Consider the following 20016-nt stretch of genomic DNA (forward strand, 5'->3'; position numbering starts at 1 on the left):
GACTGTGATAGCAGAAGCACCAAGGAAAAATGTCATTTCTTCATGGAAAGCAGGTCAAATCGTGCCTAAACAGATATGACCAATATAAAGCACTCAACACATGTAAACAGAACAATGGAATAAATATACACCGGCAATGGAACTTAATTGATGCTTGATAGTTGTGTGCCATTTACTAACGTAGTTTCTGTCTGGATAAAATAACCCACCCGCGTGCTCCCTTTTCTGAGATACAGTTGCCATTTCTTTGTTGCCAGATGTAAACAGATTATCTTCAGATCTGTGGTTTTCACCTAGCCAGACACATACACTTGTTGTTTCCACTATGTATGGAAATGTTCTCATGCTGTAGAATGTAGTTGTTCACCTTGCCCATTTATGCAAATAAAATAGTGATAGCATTTGCCTAAATTAGGAGCCCTACCAATAAAATACACACAGAGACACACACAGACAGAGAGACACTCTCTTGTAAACCCTATAGTTAAGGATGAGAATTAAAGCACTTTTAATTGTCACTCAGGTTCCCATAAATACAAAATAAATTCAAAAATAAGTCTCAGATTTTAACTTCCTCATATTGCCATTATATTATGCACCACTGGTGAGCTTTCTATCGACAACTGGGTTGACTATGGTGTAAACAAATTGCTGGAACTACACCAGCCTAGGATCTAATCCAGCATCCTTATACCCTTAATTTAGCATGAAAGGATGAAAAACAACTCTTATATATGACACTGACAACATTTCTCCCCTGCAACTTTGAAGAGCATTCAACAGGCTGTGATGATAAAAATCTACACCTGCAATGTTTTTCTTTTCATCGTTTAGAAATATATTACCATATCAACTCATAGCTTTTTATTGTCTTTTCCTTCGCTTTTAGACATTCAGTTTTATGCTTCCGTTAACTAAATTGTGTTGAGTACAGTGTGGAACAAGAAAGCATCTCAAAGTTGGATGGTGGAAGGTGACTGCAGAATGAAGTTAATATTTATAGTTACAATTTATTTATTATTTTGGAAAGTTACAAAAAACAAATATTATATAATTAAAATCGTGGAAGAATGGATTTGTAGTTGTTACCTCCTTTGCGAGAAAATGAATCTATGAAACATCTGAAATATGACTTGCCTGCTTCAGAATCAAGGGAACACACTTTGGATACATTCAAGTGAGGTGCACAATCATTTATATGAGGATCGTCGGAAGTGTGAAACCTACAGATGATTATAACTCCTATTATCCCTCAACAGCAGCTGTGTTGTCTAATGATGGGAGCTGCAGTCTCACATCTGGAAGGCTATATGCCCCCATTCTGTTTCTACCATCAAAATGGTTTTCCCTACTACAATAGGGAAGGTGAACCTTTTATCCTCTGTTCTGAATTACACAACCAACCATTTATCCCTTCCCATGCTGATTGGGACATCTGGGAAATAGTAATCCAACATACGAACAGACAAAGATTCCCCATCCCTCTGCTACCAATAAGAGTAAGACAATCAACATATCGCTCACATCTTTATTTATAAAAAATTACATATTGGGACTATATATTTTTACATAATTACAATTTACATAATTAAAAATCTGTATTTTTAATTTTGTTCTTCCATCTGTGACTTGTGATGACACTAAAACACTGGTGTTTCAAGAGAAACAAACATGTTTACTGTACATTCTTTGGCATCCTTCTTTGGAATGCAGTCCAAAAGATTAGAAAAGAATTTAATCCAACTTCAACAAAGTGGGATTACACTTCCATTTGGATTTTGTTGTCCTTCAGTGAAACCAGTTTTGTAACACATAGCATTCATTTATGTAAGAAATGTTAACTGTTGAGAAGTTGAACAAGGTTTTCAAGACATTTTAAGTAATAGGAATCCTGCTGGCTTTCTTGTTGCATCTGAAAAGCTAAAAGGGGAGACAAAGGCAAGTATGTTAATGTTATAACTCAGAAACACTGTCTAATTAAAGAAAAAATAAGTCAAAATTGTTCAATTAAATGAAGTCCTTTTTTCCTTACACTTCTGTGAGTAGAATCAAATGTGGCATGTCAATATTAACTTTTTAGATTGACAAATCCTATTAGAAAAAAAAATTCTTTAAGTTGGGCTCAGTAGAGTCCCTGCTTTTAACTAAACTTGTAAATAACACTAACTCTTCTTTTATGTGTATTCAACAAAAATTATTTTTTAAAAAATTCTATAGAAGTACTGAAAAAATGGCTTAAACTATCTATTGGCTGATCTGGCTCACTGACTGTGGAGTAAATTTCACTCCACTCTAGATCAGTGATTCCCAATCTTTGGTTTTCTGGGTGTTTTGGACTTCATTTTGAAGAAATCCCAGCCAGTTTACCAGCAGGCCAGGAAAACTGCTTTGATGGGCCGGCCCTGGCACACAGGCCTTAGTTTGAGGACCCCGGCTTTAAAGGGTGACCTCACCAATTCTATTGTTCATTATTAAAATATGGTACAAGATACAGTTTCTTTCAGTTTTATTGACTCCTCTACAGTATCAATTTTATAAGGGACTAATTTTTTTTACATCTTACCAAAGATACAGAAAATGTGTTTGCCACTCCCAGGTAGATCCATAGTTTCTGGTTCTGGGTCTCTTTTAGAGACTATCTCACAACCTTATGTAAAATTTATATCTAGTGTCAGTGAAAGCAGTGAGACTTCTGAATAAACAATCCTATTTCAGAACATTTTTTCCTTGATCACTGTTGAATATTAATAATCTCACAAAACAATTATAGAAACGGTTGCTACTCCTATGAGACAGAAGCTAAACTTTCTCCATTAAAACATACTTCTCTTCGCTGAAAGGAAAGCTTCATCTATTCTTCGTTTTATTGATGGATTCTTCAAAGTCACTTTTGCCTGTAGCACAAAAAAGTAGGGAAAAAGAACAATTCAATGACTGCATTAATCCCCCATGCTGATACTTTTAAACTCATTCCTTCCTCTTGTGTTTCTTTCTTGGCAGCAGACCATAAGGCTATGACACTCTCAAACTTAAGACTGTAATGTGTGAGCATACCACTGTGAATAGTGCTATGGGGAAGGAGAAGAGAGAATAATTCAGTAAAATATAGCCATCAAAGGAAGCACAATTTTCCCCAAACATGGCTGTTTGCAAAGCTCAGCACAACAGAAAGCTCTCCACTGAATATTAAGCTGCCTTGTGAGTGACACGTTTCCCAATTTCTTGCTGAATACAACAGTGCAAGCACAAAAATAGCTTGCCTATAGCATGACAATAAACAGCATATTTTAAAGCCATGCATCACCTAACTTACAGGATAATTTATTATGCTGCCATTCACCAGTGTTAATTTGATGTATTTATGCATTGTACAAACACCAATGCAGAAGCCGAGAGCAGAAAAAGAATCGACATTTTAAACAGATGCACCATAACATGCTCCCTTCTTAATGCTGTTAGAAGCTTCATTAACTAACAGCGATAAGGAGAAAAAATGGCAATGAAAAAGAAGCATTTTTTTTTAAAAAAACTCCCAACATCTTCTCATATTTGAGTATTAACAAGAAATACAGTGCAGGTGAGGACTCTATATGAAAAGAATGAAATGAATCCTAATCGTGCCACTGAGACTCATTCATGCTTGCCAGGAAGGAAATACAAGAGTAATATGACATGAGGACTAGGGAAAATACTACATGCTTATTTTACATCGCTATGAGAACCAATATAAATTTGAGCTAGATTGAAGCAGTGGTCACAAAGGAAAACTTTGCAAGAGATCATTGAACTAGACATGCTCCAGGTTGAGATGCTACAAATAAAGCTTGTAAAACCAACTGTTGAAGTTGTGTGATGTGACAGAATATGTCTCAGGGAACCTACTACACCAGTTTCCGTGAGAGCTTAGTCTAGGTAGGATTAATACTTTACAAAAGCTTGTGAACATTAAGCGGGTAAGGACTGGCAATGTAACTCACAGAACTCATAAGAACCATAAGGGGTGGGAATAGGAGAAGAGGAAAGGAGGAATGTAAAGGTGTCTAATATAGTAAATGAGAAAGAAGCTTGCATAAAATAAGTCATGGCTGAATTTTAGTGATGTGGAAACCAGTATAGCAGAATAAATTTGTCTACACCAGTGGTGTCAAACCTGTAGTCCTCCAGGTGTTTTGGACTTCAGCACTCTGAATTCCTGGCCATTGGACAAGCTGACTATGGCTTCTGGGAGGTGGAGGTCCAAACATCTGGAGAGCCACAAGTTTGACATGTTTTATCTACACCAAGGATGTTACAAAAATTCTTCCTGTATAGCCATTATCACAAATAACTGCTGTGTTCCAGCACACCAAGGAGACTTGTAAGATAACAGTTGTGTTGAGTTAGAGCATATTTATTTATATTCATATAAAGTCAACTTCCTTGCCCTTTCCATATTGGTTCCTCCAGTTCCCTGATGACGCTACACAGTGGACTTGGTTACCATGCTGAATGGAATAAATCGATGTGCTGGGAAAGAGGAAATCCTGAAAAAATGGATGGAGGGACCTTCCAAGATCAGTCACTTTGGAACAGCAGAGGTGTACAAAGTGTGGCCCTGAGGGGTGCCAAGGTTGACAATATACTCCTGAACCTTCTAAAAATCAGAAGGAGATCATTTGGGCAGTCTGCATGGCCATCAGTGATTCTGAGGGGTGGAAAATTGATTTTTAGACATGCCAAAGTGGCCCACTCCTGTTAGTTGTTGCTCTAACACTACAAATGCAGGAACATGGAAAGCTACCTTAAATACCGTAGATCATTTTATGATCTAACTCTGTATTGCTAATACTGACAGGCAGTGGTTTCACATAACCATCATTCCTAGCCCTAGCTGGAGATGTAGTGATTGAAGCTTGGATTTTCTGCATGCAAATTATGTGTTTTACCATGAAGCGATGGCACTTCTTCAGTTGTTTTAGAATGAAATAAAAATCAGGCAATTTAGCTGAGTAAACTAAGATTAACCAAATCTGCTTTAAAGTTCAATTTTTTAAAAACCTAATTTATATAGGACTCTGTTTATCAGTCATGTTGACCATAATAATGGAAATGCAGATATATAGCATAATACATAAATAAATCCTGCAATGCTTTTGCTGAAACATGATAGCAGAAAAGCAATTGCCTTTAAGATACTAACCTTCTGGTAATTGTGAAGCAAAGCCCAAAGTGCAGATGCTCCTATTCTCTGAGCTACAGGGCTATCGCTTTCCAGACAGGCAGATAGCAATGCAATAGCTTTATCTATGAGAGAGACAAAAGACCACACATGTACTTAACAAAAGGCCATTCTATCACATTTTCAGCTGCTCCAGTGCATTCCAGCAGATAATTTGTCTCCTTCGGTGATAAATATTACAACAGTGCAAACCACCCCTGAGTATTTCAAAGGTTTTCCCTATGAAAAACCTATGAAATTCATAGGGTTGTGATAAATTGACAGGCAACGTAGAGTCATGTGTGAGCGCACCCCCTCCACAATTTTGCCTATATAATATGCAGAATAATTTACTTTAAGTAATCCCTATCCATATCTTCTGTCATTAAGAATGGTTTCTTGTTAAAAAAAATCAGACATAATAAATGAATTTACAATATTCCAGGTATTTCAAATTATATGTGAATAATAGATTTCCAGCTTCTGTGTGCTAATGTGGGGACAGGAAAGTTGCAGAACAAAGATGGTTAAAATATTGGATTCATCTTCTGAATGTAGCAGATATTTTGACTGAGAATTCAGACATCAATAAATTTTATCAGATTAGACAACTTCCCAGATTAATTTCTCTTTTCTTATTCCCTTTTTATTCGAGATTTTCAGAATGTATCTACTAAGAAGACTCCAAAGTTTTCCCATTCCATTTAATTAACAAAGCTGGATTTGCTGTTATTTTTGACCAATTCAGGCAGGCATCTAGAGCACTAGAACCAAATAGCTTTGGTCTCCTCCAACCACAATCAGTCACCATAAATGTGGTCTGTCCCACAAGAAGGGTTTCTAAGGCTCACATAGATGCTCACTTGAGATATTTGTTATCCAGGGAGCAATCTTTGCCAATCACAAAAACCGTTGGCCTGTGATAGCTGTGCGGAGCATTTACGGTGCAGCAGATCACTTACAAGGAATGACTAATGAGGCGCTATTCCATTCTAAAGGTCCATTCAGATTCCTTGCCATTTTATCGTTCTATGTATAAGTATATGGATATTTTTAATGGAAAATGAGATTTAGGTCCCCCACTCTGCCACTGAAAATCATTGAGCCCCAAGGCACTGGTGAAGAAAGAACTAAGCGCTACTACATAAAACAGCATATCATATTGCTTAAATAAAGTGTTTTAAAAGAACATGGCTCTTAATAGGAATAATTTCCCAGCATTTGGGACATCCATGTGTTGGAAAAGACGTGCATAGCTGTTATTGTTGGCCCCTGAGCCTCCGGTGGCCAAGGGGATAAAAGCCTCATGACTTGAAGGTTGGGTTGCTGACCTGAAAGCTACCAGGTTCGAATCCTACCCAGGGAGAGCGTGGATGAGCTCCCTCTATCAGCTCCAGCTCCATGCGGGGACATGAGAGAAGCCTCCCACAAGGATAGTAAAACATCAAAAACATCCGGGTGTCCCCTGGGCAACGTCCTTGCAGACGGCCAATTCTCTCACTCCAGAAGCAACTCTGGTTGCTCCTGACATGAAAAAAAAACTGTTGGCCCCAACTATTAAGTTGCTTCCTAATCTCAAGATTAGTATGAGCTCCCTCTATCAGCTCCAGCTCCATGCTGGATGAGCTCCCTCTATCAGCTCCAGCTCCATGCGGGGACATGAGAGAAGCCTCCCACAAGGATAGTAAAACATCAAAAACATCCGGGTGTCCCCTGGGCAACGTCCTTGCAGACGGCCAATTCTCTCACTCCAGAAGCAACTCTGGTTGCTCCTGACATGAAAAAAAAACTGTTGGCCCCAACTATTAAGTTGCTTCCTAATCTCAAGATCTCACAGACATGAATGACTGAGCTCTGGAAACCTCCTTCTCTAAATTCTTGGGGGAGCAAGAAACTCAATTCCACTGGATTGAGGCAAGAGTCACCTTTTGCCAAATTGGGGTCCTCAAGGTGGCTACATCTGATGCAGACGTTTGTACAATTCTGGATCTCACATAATTGCACGAACATAAACAGCTATGCTAAATGTGTGCAGTATCTTGACCTAAATTTGTTCATATACAATTTCTCATCTATCAAGAGACTTTCAGCAACCTATATTATTACCAAGCATCTGTACTGTAGCACAGCCAGAGTTTAAATAAAACAACTTCTCACCATTAGCTAGTATCCTGGGTTTGTTGGCTGGGCTAAAGCAAATGTTGTGCAAAATCAAAAGGATCACATATGGATGACTTCGGTGTTTGTACTTGGCCATCTCAATAAGTTGATCTAAACTACCATTCAGCTTCACAATCATTTGCTGTCCATCTTCTCCAAACGACAAATTCAAAAGAAGCTTTAGCCAAGCAACAGCCAATGCACCAAGGCTTTTATTACCTCCTTTTGGCAATGACAGTGCTAAAAAATTCTGCAGAAAGTTATTCTGGAAAACGATAAGAACATAATATACAATATTACTGAACAACGTTTTTGTAGAGTTCTATTAACAATTCTCACAATTTCAGTTATACAGTATAGTCAGCTGGTAAAAATGCAGCAACATGACTGTCTTCCTATACTTTTTGGCCAATCCAGTTTATGCACAGTAGTCTGGAACAGAGGGGCTAAGGGAACTGTCCTAATGATAAACTGCTAGACATAAAGGGGACATGGCAAGTAATTTCAATGTTAATGGAGGTATACTGGGGGAAATCCCCAGTTTACTACTGGGATCTGACAGAGAAAGACTAAGCAAGATATTGTGATGGATAGTTTAGTAAAACTGTTGACTTCTTATGCCATTCCTGTTCAAAGTGGTAAATTTTATCTTGGGTATAATGAGAAAGAAACTGAAATTATAAAGTGCCTTGTGTACATCAAATGTTAACAGTGCTAATTAAATCCATTTTGGTTCCAGGTTGCCTGTGTGTGTGTGAGGGGGAGGGGCTACCTCAGAAAAGTTCTGTACGATGTTTGTAGCCATTTACTTATTACCTTTCTTTGGAGACAACTTAGAAAACATGTGCAAGATAAATGGCAATAGAAGTATATAAAATTATGCCCACTGTGAAGGAAGCAGATAGGAAGAAGTTTATCTCATTTCCCCCATGATATCAGAATTCAGGATTATTGACTAAAGGTGACTGATGAGAGAGTCAGTACACATAAAACACTTCTTCACAGAGCACATAATTAAATTATGGCATCTACTGCCACAAGATATGGTTAAAAGCTGTCAATTTTGATGGTTTTAATGAGGGATTAGATAATGATGACATGGGGTTAGGGCCATCAAAGGCTACTAGTTTGATGGCTGGATAACTGTACCAGTGTGACAGGCAGTAGCTCTCTGTATACAGGTCATTGGGAAATATTAGACAGAGGAAACAATTAAATCCTACTGGTTGGCTTCCTATGCGGAGCAGTTTGGCCATATTATGACCAGAATACTTGATTACCTTAGGCATGTCACACCCTCTCAAGCACAAAGGAAGGCAAATGCAAATCCCCTCTGAACCAATCTTGCCAAGCAAACCTGTAAAAAGTTTAAATTGGAGTGGCCACAAGTCTACTGCCACAAGATATAGTTAAAAGTTGCCAATTTTGATGGTTTTAATGGGGAATTAGATCATGATGAAATGCGGTATTTTGATTTTGGGGGCTTCAGAATGACGGGCCTGAGCTGGTGGGGCTGTGAATGCTAAACTAAAACCTGTCATTCTTACAATGCCAAAATTCATTCTTTCAAAATACAGGCATTGGAAGAAATTTCTTGGGTGTTGCCTGCAACCAATAATTTGCCTACCTTTCATTTACAAAGTGGTGTCCATACCATTAAGTATTCAAAGATGAAATATGCAAGGTCAACCACAATACTAAGAATAGGACTAGACTATGCTCAGGACCCAACAGTATACATTTACTGATAGAAGTAGTTCTAAAAGAACAAGCAGACCATCCATAGTAGTTTTGAGCGATGTAGATGGCTGGTGCTTTTCCTAATCTCACTGATGGAAGAGTTTGCATAACTGGAGGCACACTCTTGGCCTCTGGCCAATATCTGTCATTAATGTTGTGATATTTGCCTTTTAATCCTTTAGTTCAATACTATTAGAAAACACTGGGTATCCTAATATGCTCACTTTATTTTGCCTCAAATTATACATCTCTTTGAAATAAATTGAAGTTGATATACCTACCTTCTGAAGAACACCCTTACAGTCATGAGATACAACCAAGTTAGCCAGAAGACTAAAGGTCATCTGTTGAATGGTGCTGTTTTCTGCTAGAGTTTGAGAAGCTAACTTCATAATACTGTGCATTAGTGAGTTTCCAGCTGCAGTTCTTTGGGCTGTCTGAAGGGGAGACAATCCACTACTTGCCATACAAAGGGCGCCACAGCCTATAAAATTGAAACATGGCAGCATTTTAGAATCAGGAAAAAACACATGTATTTTTCATAGTTTCTATATAAATAAGCATTGTAATTTCATTCTACGTAATATATAAAATATCTGTATTCAAAACGTTGTAAGCATATGGATACATTGTGAAAATCCCATTTAAAACAACAAAATTGGCTTAGTTTATCAGTGTTCTATTAATATTAAAATTGATTAGAAAAGAAAAATCTCATTCAAATTTCTTATAATAAAAACATTAAAAATTGCATTAGCTAATATAACAAGAAATGTTTGGTGCCAGTAAATACATAGCTGCATCCCTTTATAAGGATTACAATTCTGCTTTTTAAATTGGTCATCAGAAAATATGTCGGTGTTTACAACAATCTTGCCACTTCTTAGTTACCATCCTCAAGCTAGAAATTTAGGCAAAGAAAAGGGGAAAAAAGAGAAAATCAGCATTTAACAGGTATTTGCACGTTTTGAGGAAAAATTTCCAAGTACCTAAGACATCTGTAGCAAAGAGGATCTCTTACAGATAAATTATTCCACAGGAAAGATGTATGAGATGAGCTTTGCACAACTTAATTTGATTTAATATATGATTTAATGTATGAATAAAATTGTTTTGCAGACTTTGGATGCTAGCCATGGCTACGACCCTAAAGCTACCACAGCCTTTGCAATTTAGACTTTTTATTTTTCTTCAAATATGTCATGCCAGATTACAAACTGCTTTTGACTGTCCCCTCTGCTTGAAGAAAGTAGTTTGTAACTTTCCCTGACATTTCAGTCTTGGGAATATATAGATCTTTGGTTCATCGGCCTGATATAATTTAAAATGATCTCATGTTTTATAAAGCTATCACAAAATGAAAGCTGCAGCTATAATGACACACACACAATATGTCTTCAAAACCTATTCACATGACAATTAAAGCTTTCATGAAGATATATAAAGCTATTTTTAACCATAAGAAATCATTTGTTTTTCATGACAACTTGTCAGTTTTAAGAACGAATTTTCAAGGCACTCCTACTAAAACATACTCCTACAAAAGAATCTGTAAGTGGGAACAGAGCCATTAACCTCATACCTTCCAATTATAGTTGAATGAGAACAAATTCAGCATGGGAGAGTTTTTAGTGTATACACATACTGTAGATTCAGTCAGCTCATGAACCAGCTACCCACATTAGAAGCAAAACATTGTTCTGTAGATTGAAGATCACTACCTTTTTGTATGAAAAATCAATTATGTCTGAAACTTTTATAACCTAGGCTGATTTCTCTGCTTGAAGCACTCAGACATCAAATAATTATACTCATTTGCTCTGTAATCTACTAAGGTGAGGCAGACTCTCATGGCCAAGCACATTGTTCCCCATTCAAGTGCAACAAGCAAATCTTATTAAGAATCAAAAGCTTGGTTGAACAATGCATATTCAGTATAGATGCTGCACAGTGACATCATTATGTGAGTAATATCATTTATAGCTTAAATACATTTTCAAATGTATCGTATTTCTTATATGAGAATGAAAAGGGATGAACTCAATCTATATCTTATCTACACATTTATGAATTAATCTCATGTACAAGTCGAGGGCAGGTTTGAGATTCAAAATTATAAGATTTTGGTATAACCAGAAGGTAGGGTCAATCCCACGGCTGTTTCTGCTGCCATTTTGCCACCCAGGTAGTCAAAAAGGTCTTTTGCCACTCTTTTTAGAAAAGGGAATGGTTCCCTTTTTTAAAAAAAAGAAGTTAAGGGAGATATGGTCTTTTGGAAAGTTTGGACACAAAGAAAGAAGCATTGACTCTCTCTACTATCTTGGTTCTCATTTGAGAGGAAAGTCCAAAGAGCCATTGTTGCCATTTTCTTACCCAGACTTTTAAAAAAGGTTAAAAGGAGTAGAGGGGACTGGTCTACTGGGGAGGAATAAGCTCTCACTTTTTGCCACTCTACTCAGAGAAAGGGCTGGTTCCTTTTTTGATGTGAGTTAAAGTACAGTATCTATACTCATCTGTAGATAAGTTGGCCCAGTTTTCTGGGGTCTATTTTTTTTACTTTTACACAAGTACATACAATATAAACACACAGTTTCTGAAAGTAAACATGGAACCTATGTCATGTTCCATACATGTATGAAAGCAACATTTATATGAGGTGAACTTTCATTTGCATGGTAGAAATAGTTTCTCTTTCCTCATCCACTGCAATGAATGTTTTAGAACTACCATATATACTTGAGTATAATCAGTTTTTCAGTCCTTTTTAAGGCTGAAAAAGCACCCCTTGGCTTATACTCGAGTGAGGGTCCTGCCCTGCTTCTATTCGGGTCGGCTTATACTCGAGTATATAGGCAATCAGAATTGGACAGTATTATCTTAAATTACAGTTTTATGTAAATATTCTAGAATATTTAACTTACTGATGCCTCAATTAATGTAATTTTATTGGTATCTATTTTTGTTTTCGTTTTTGAAATTTACCAGTAGCTGCTACATTTCCCACCCTTGTCTTACACTTGAGTCAATAAGCTTTCCCAGGTTTTTTGTGGTAACATTAAGTCTCATACTCGAGTATATACAGCATTTGCAAATAAGGTCTGAAACATGTCCTACCCGGAGGAAAGCTTGCAGTGTAGACACAAAGTAAATGCAGAGTTGTCTGCATCAGTGAGTCATCCATTAAAAGCCATGGCCAAAGAGAATGCAAAACAGAGATAAGGTGAGTTCCAAGGGCTGATGCCTGTAAGACAAAAAGAAGACAAAGCAACATGGAAACTATTATTTATTTAACTTATATTCTACCTTTCTTCCAATAATGGGACTCAGCGTGGCCAACAACACATTTAAAACAATAATAAAAACATGAATAAATGTATAGAGAAGATTTTTTTATAAACAATTAACATTTTACTTGTGGAGCATCAGCCAGAAAAACTTTAAACAGTTCACATGTTTAAGATATATTACAGTGCCCAATACACATTTTGGTGCTTCAGATGTTAGCCCTGTGTCTGGGTATATTAGACCTGCTGATCTCAAAAATGGTCCCAGTTTCTGATATCAGCTCTAGTTTTCAAGATGCAGAGCATATGACATTTACCAATTGCCATCTGTTCACCCACTGAAAACCATGTTAACCATATCTAAGAGACTAAAGATGATGAGGTCTAACCAATGCAACTTTCTGAATCAGTGCCCCAAACAATTCCAGGAACAGGCCTAAAAACCAAGACATCAAGAATTAGGGAGTGGGGGGAACTTGGGCTATGTTATCATACAGTATCATACAGGGAAGATAACAATAAAAAAACCAATTACAACAAAACAACAGCAGTATTCCGTGGTAGATAGGAAAGAAAATATTGCATCATCTTGTGTTGGTTAGGGCAGTATTGTCCAACTTAGTGACTTTGAAGGATGCTGTTTTGAGATGTGGTAAGGCACTTCCTACACTTGGATTCCAGGCCATCAGTACAAATTTTGATATATAATTTTGAAGAAACAATAAGGAGGCAAAAACTGATCACATCCAATAAATAGACCCTCCTTTCCTCCCTCCTAGCCATATTTTTACGTTGTTGACAACTTCATTCTGTGGGACAGTTCCTGATACTTCCATCAGGCACTTTTTCCCCAACTATTTCAGCTGAAGTTTGTACATTTCCCTTGTCTCTTACTTTGCAGGCCTCATTTTGGAAGAAGCAATTTCTTAGGAGTTGCATGACGAGCTTTAATTCTTTGCCCAGGTTATCATCCTAGTGGAATAAAAAGCGAAGTAACATCAATGTTCAAGCAGAATCTATTTTGTCTGACATATATAGGGCTTTTCAATTCTAGAGGTATTTTGCCACTCTCCAATTGCATCTGATGTTGACATTCTAAATGCTGTCAAGAAGAAAAAATATTGGATTTCAAGACCCATCCAATACAGAGAAGTATTCCATAAGGCATAAAGGAACAGTGATACAATACAGGATCCATCACAGCTACTAGGTTTTCAATCACAATAAATCTATTGGATGATAATTAAAGTGTTTGCTTTCAAAAGAGCAGTGAGAATGTGAAAGTGAGGTGAAGTAAAGTGATGAAATGGATAGAAAAAATCCCCATCAGTTTTGAACAAGGCTCAGCTGAGGTCACCACTTGTTTTCTACGCAACTATGCAAATACACATTAGCTCAAACCCTTTATGCATTTACATGAAAATATTTTGCTTTTGAATGCTAAGTATTGTCTAATAGATTCCTTGGAGAAAAGATTTACATGTTCTTTCTGCTGCATTTCACAACTCCACCTGAAGAGATGGATATATACATTGATATACACATTCTGGACAAAAAACACATGGTTGTATATGAGTATTTATGGGTTACTAATTAATATTTATATGCCTTAAGGATTAGAGCAGACCAAAGACAGAAAAGTGGGCAAGGGGAGGCAGCATCCATTTTAAATAAGCGACCTAGAAGGTTCAAATATAGCCGATTTAGATATTAAAAAACCAATTGTTTGCTATGATTACTCAGCTTATTTGCTTTAAAAAAAAAACCAGGTAATCCAATGTAGAGAAGGATCAGTTATGGTGACAAAAAGTAAAAAAAAAAAAAAAAGAATCAGGAAGTGCTCTACATATTGCTCCCCAAAACTGACTTTTTCTATGACTTATGGGACATATTCTGAGTAAATGTGCAGAAGAGTGTACAGTAATGTACATTGAAGCAACGTAATTCAGAGATATAATTTTTTTAAATCACATTTTAGCAGTTTACTTACTTTTTTTCTCTGGACTGCTTTGCCAGGCCTCAAGGTATCTAGGTTCAGCTGTGCATGAATATGTTTCATCTGTTCCAAGCACGTTTCTATGAGGTTAGCTGTGATGAAAAACACTCTATTAACAAATATGCTCACATGCTAAAATACTTGCACAATGTGCAAATACAACATGATTAAAGATTTTTATATTGTTTAAACTGATTAAATACTTCACAACTAATTTATATTCGTATTAAAGAGTCACTTTAAAAAGTCTAGCCAAGTTAGGTTCAAAGGGCCAAATTGTTGCTGTTATTGTCGTCATCGTCATCACCATCACCATCACCATCACCATCACCATCTATTTATATAGCACCATCAGTATACATAGTATTTTGCAAGTAAAACAACAACTAATAGCAAGCCCTGCCCAAAGTATATAATCTAAAATGTACATGCACGAGAAGGATGGATAAAATAAGCATATAAAACTATACAATATAATTACAGAACAATTTTCTGGATATAATATGATAAATGTCTGAGATAAATAAAGTGAAGTAAAAATACATAACCATCAAAATATACAAAACAGAAGCCTCACCAAAAATAATTTAAAAAGTCAAATTTTTGGGTAAACTAAAAAATATGAAGGATACCAGTTTAGAAAGAGTGGTTTACAGTATCATAAATGAAAACATATTTAACTATCAGGATGATTCCCTGAGCAGGAATAGAAGGATAAACTTGAATTACTGTGTTGCTTAATATACCTTTACCACTTAATTTGGTGTTGCTTTTCAATACACTTGACTGCTTCTAATGCACAGTAATGCTCAAAAAGTGATTCAAAAGTAAAGATAGATAGAATATTTATTAACCTTGCACTCAGGTTGAAAAATCCCTTTATCAACCATTAAAGACTGCCACCAGGATTAATAATACCGAAGAAAAATCTCGTACAATTTTTTTCAGTATTTTAATGTCTCAGCATAACTGGAAAATGTGGGGTTTTTGTATGCTAAAACTTTTTTTCTGCACAGGAATCTGAATTATGGCATGAAAAACTTTTTTCTATGTAGAATAGATTTTTCCACAAGTGGTTCCCAACCTTTGGTCATCCAGGTGTTTTGAACTTCAACTCCCAGAAATCCAAGCCAGCTTACCAGCTGTTCAGAATTGTGGGAGCTGAAGTCCAAAACACCTGGAGGACCAAAAAGTTGGGAACTACTGCTTTAAGACAAGGTAAATATTGTAGAAGAATATTAATATTAATATTATTCTAAAGTGGGAAGATGATTGTCACAATTATTCATCCACATATGTGAGAGCGCAATAGTTGAGGATTTACATTCTTAGTAAGGAAATAGAAATCTCCAAAAAACTCTGCGTCACATGAAAGCAATATTATACATCTCTTTAGCTTTGTTGTGACTTGATTTTACTTGAAGAGAACAGAATCAGTGCCTCACAACCCAATAGTCATCTTGCTCTGAGTCTTGCATATCTCAGGATGTGCAAGGCTATAAAGATGCTGATGGCCAATATTTTAACGCTTGTTACACAAGAAAGACCACTTGATTCATAATCCATAGTTGTAACATGACAGCAACTCACCTTCCAAAGCCGATTTCTGGGCACTTTTACTGACAGCCAAAAGGGGAAGCAAAGCACTTGAAGCAACTCGTTTCAACCCATCTTCAAAGGATTTTTCTTCATAGTTCTACAAATAAAGCCACATCAGTCACTACAAAGAAAAACAGAAACATGTACTATAGAAATTACCATTGCACACCACCTTTCTACATTTTTCATTTACATATGCATTATTAAAAGTTTAAAGTACAGTTATGCACTTCTCTTCTTTCTTAATCATCAGCTGATATTAAAATGGGACATTTAGGCCACGTCAGCAGTGGTTGAGGCATAAGCCATGTGCATGAATGTGATTTGTGATCATTTTCTGTAATGCAATAATTGGCAGGCAGAACACTGAATACTGTCATGTTTCAGAATATTCCTCTGTAATTTCTTATGGCCAAGGCCATGCTTCATACCAGAATATATCCCAGATATATTTTTCATCCAGTGAACTGGCTTCAACCACCCTTTCATACATGGATCGAAAGGGCTTCTGTCACCTCTATGATACAAAAGATTTTAGCTATTCCTTGTGTAAAGATGATGTGGTGATTATCTGTATTTTGGCCTACCTTTATTTTAGTCTTCATCTATCTATACTTACATTAAGTTCTCATCATTTGCTTAGATAATAGCTTTTCTACAGTTGCATTGTCTGATTAAGCTTCGTGCATGTATTTAGCCACACTTTTAAATGAAACAATATTGTTGTTAATATTTCTGTGAAATTGGATGAGGAATGAATGGGTAGCTTGATAGGATAGTTTGCAACGGGTAAAGAAATAAACCACCAAGGTGGCACTGGGACATTACAAATGTTCACAATTTGCATCTTCTATGTTTTTACAACAAAATGAATATTACAGAACTATAAAACCTAATTATGTTTTTGGGGGTCCAAAAAGAACTGCATAAGAAAACAAATGTGCAAGGTGAGAAATAGCTAGGGCAATTGAATATTTTGGAAATGCATGTAGCTAAATTTAACAAACAGAAGTAAACAATTTGCTGGACATAAAATGGAAGAAAAAATGTTAAATTTATAAAGAAACTGACAAATGAGAAGCTAGAAATACACTTTTAAAACTAATTTATGTATATGTTGGTAGTTTTGGAGTTATTTGTAGAGATGTATGTTTGTTGGACAGTCGTTGTCTAAGTATGTCTATGTTTATGTATTTATAAGTATTGTTGTTTTTCTTTTTGTGTGTGTTTTTGTTGTGAAGTATTATTTGGGGGGGGGGGGGGGAGGAAAGAAATGTATATAGCTAATTCTAGTATCTGGGAAAAGCATTCTGCTAGATGAGCAATGCCCATTCTCTGTTATAGCCTGCCCGAAAAACAAACAACCAAAGAATCACAGAACTGGTGTCACTCTGACTACGTTTGAGGTCTTTAAAAGAAATGACTTAACAAAAGAGAACTTTATCTTCAAAAAGTCCTGAACTTCCCAAAGGAAGGGAAATGACAACATCTTTGGGCAAAATCTCTACAAACTTGTATCAACAGTATGATAATTTTGCTCTCAGCTGATACCTATCTTTTTTGTACTGTATTTGTCATCCACCAAGACTGCCTAACATCTGTAACTATCCTGCTCATCTTTCATATTTAAAAAGAAAATGGATAAATAAATGATCCCACATGCACTGTTTTTGATTTTAAACATGGTTTATAATAAATGTGACACTCCCTACCTGTTGCCCCTTCCTGATGGTGACTAGATTCTAAAGCCTACAACTGCTGATGTCACATCTCCTTTCTCCTCCATATCTGCAAATGCTCAATTCTGCCCCAAAGTCTCTTTATTTCTACGGATAACGAATCATCTCCTTTTCAATGGCCATTATTTTTTGTCATGATGCCAATCACTTCTTCAATTTCGACATTTTAATGCTATCTCTTTGCCTCTAAGTAGTGAAAGGCAGTCCTTTTTCCTGTCTACTTTTTTCTATGAAGCCATTTCTAATACCTGTATCTGCTTTGATAGTGCTACTACTATAACACTTTCCTTGACATTACATTTAAAAAAAAGCAAGTGTATTCAACTACCAATAGTGTCATGCAACCTTTTCAGTGACCTTTTCTCAGAAAAATAAGAGTTATTACAAAATTGTCAAAGAACCTATCTGTATGACAGCCTATATTTTCATCCCTCTCTCAAATCTCCTTCACCACCTATGGTTTCTCTGTCTCTTCTGCCATTCAGTGCCTCTGGTTGATCTGCTCAGATGGCACCAGCCACCATTTTCTAGTCAGCCAAGGGAGACAGTAATGTGTCTTGAAGGAACCACAATCATTTGTAAGAAAAGTATTGCATTTTGTATTGGCAAAATCCGGAGGTACAACCAGTTTTGGCAGCCTTAAGCCTGAGAACAATCTTGGCTGTTTTGGATTGCTTGATATTTCACCTATTAGTCTTGCCACTCTTGTTCTCCATTACTCTCACTAAAATGATTTCTCCGTTATAACGAGTTGGGTAGGATACAACATAAAGCCATAGATTCAAATGATAACAAGATCTGTAGTCATACATTCCTATTCATTCACAGCAATGACTATAAAAGTTTGGGCAGCTTGTTTGCATTTTAGATTGTCCAAATCTGGGTGAAATTCAGTGAAAATGATGGTTTTAATTTAATACCACGGTTTAAGAAATTAGCTTGCTTCAGGCAATCATAATAGTTAAAACTTAATTTTTAAAACCAGTTTGACATTGGTTTGTTTCAGACAATCATAATTCAGGCAAACCACAACCAGTCTATAATCACATACAAAATCGTATTTCTAGTCTACAACAGAAGAAAAAATCCAGTATTCTTATGGCCAAGCTGAAGAAAAACACAATAATCCAAGACACATACTTCTAATGTAAACTATGACTTGTGCTCAAGTACACATAGTATTTCTTCTTTCAGCCCATTAAATGTTGCCTCATATGACTTATACTTGGGCTACAAGTTTCATATCTTTTCCAAAAGTGTTTTAGACAAATAAAAAGTTTAAACACTTTTAAAAACTTTTACAAGTTTGCGTTGTGAGTTTTCTGAGCTGTACGGCCATGTTCCAGACAGCCCAGAAAACTCACAACAACCCAGTGATTCTGGCCATGAAAGCCTTCGACAACACATTTTTGCAAGTTTTATATAAACCACACTTTGTTTAAATAAGATATTACATTTCATTTTTTATTTTTACTTTATTTATTTATGTATTTTATTGACCTTTTGCCTATCTTTCAATATGGAAAAGGCAAAGCAGTGATTTCAATGTTTATTAGCCAAAGTATAACCACTAAAATCATTGAACTATGGAAGTACATTAAAATCTAAAGGGAGGCTTTTACCTGAATTATCAATTCACAGAGTTTGTTTACAGATAGTTGGCTCTTCACATCTTCATCCAGAAGGAAAGTCACTGTTAGGTGGTAGGACATATCCTCTTGAAGGCATAGCTCTCTCTTTCCTTCTTCAGAAAAAAGAATGGCAAGGAAGTGCAAGCAGCTCACATACAGATCAGGATGTGTAACAGACAGATGCAAACATTCACAAAATGTATCTAGAATATCACAGAGACACAAGAAAAATACAAATTGCATGTTTAAATAGAATATTAGAAAATTATTTTAAAGGTGCATGCAACGCAGTAGAGATCCTCAAATATAGGGCAAGATACTGTTTTAAATAAACAGATAAAACAATAGTCAATGTTTGAGCTATAATATGTCTTTCAATTTAAGTTTTATTTGTAAACTAAGTAGAGGAATCCAATATAGGTTGTTAGCAACCTGAACAAATTCTCCAGAGAAACTGTTTCTCAAAATGGGCCTTTTCCCAAAGTGTACTAGTTACCCAGAAATAAACTGAGAATAAACATATTTGCATTATTTCAATGTCCAAAAAATTGTTGAACAGTATGAAAGAAGCTGGCAAAGTGCAATTGATAGAATGTTGGCTTTAAATAAATCCAAACACTTACAGTCTGTCAGGAAATGTGTCATCTTATAAAGAATTTATTTTTACTAT

The 20016-nt window shown here is 36.1% G+C and overlaps 1 protein-coding gene across 4 annotated transcripts in view; it reads right to left on the reverse strand.

The window, feature by feature from the left end:
• Positions 1–1514: 1514 nt before the first annotated feature.
• rttn (rotatin) overlaps positions 1515–20016 on the reverse strand; it is a 90883-nt gene continuing 72381 nt past the window's right edge. For 2 of the 4 annotated variants that reach the window (XM_062980578.1, XM_062980577.1), the window contains 10 exons: positions 19338–19549; positions 15968–16073; positions 14372–14469; positions 13276–13353; positions 12212–12338; positions 9379–9581; positions 7355–7622; positions 5180–5283; positions 2825–2894; positions 1515–1920 (listed from right to left, as the gene is read on the reverse strand). In XM_062980578.1, the coding sequence (XP_062836648.1) occupies positions 1838–1920; positions 2825–2894; positions 5180–5283; positions 7355–7622; positions 9379–9581; positions 12212–12338; positions 13276–13353; positions 14372–14469; positions 15968–16073; positions 19338–19549 (1349 nt within the window). In that variant the 3' untranslated portion in view covers positions 1515–1837. Of the gene's footprint in view, positions 1921–2824; positions 2895–5179; positions 5284–7354; positions 7623–8637; positions 8715–9378; positions 9582–12211; positions 12339–13275; positions 13354–14371; positions 14470–15967; positions 16098–19337; positions 19550–20016 lie in introns of those variants that run through there. The other 2 variants (XM_062980579.1, XM_062980580.1) reach the window with 2 other exon arrangements.

The sequence above is a fragment of the Anolis carolinensis genome, chromosome 4, assembly GCF_035594765.1.
Source record: "Anolis carolinensis isolate JA03-04 chromosome 4, rAnoCar3.1.pri, whole genome shotgun sequence".
In the NCBI taxonomy this organism is placed as follows: domain Eukaryota; kingdom Metazoa; phylum Chordata; class Lepidosauria; order Squamata; family Dactyloidae; genus Anolis; species Anolis carolinensis.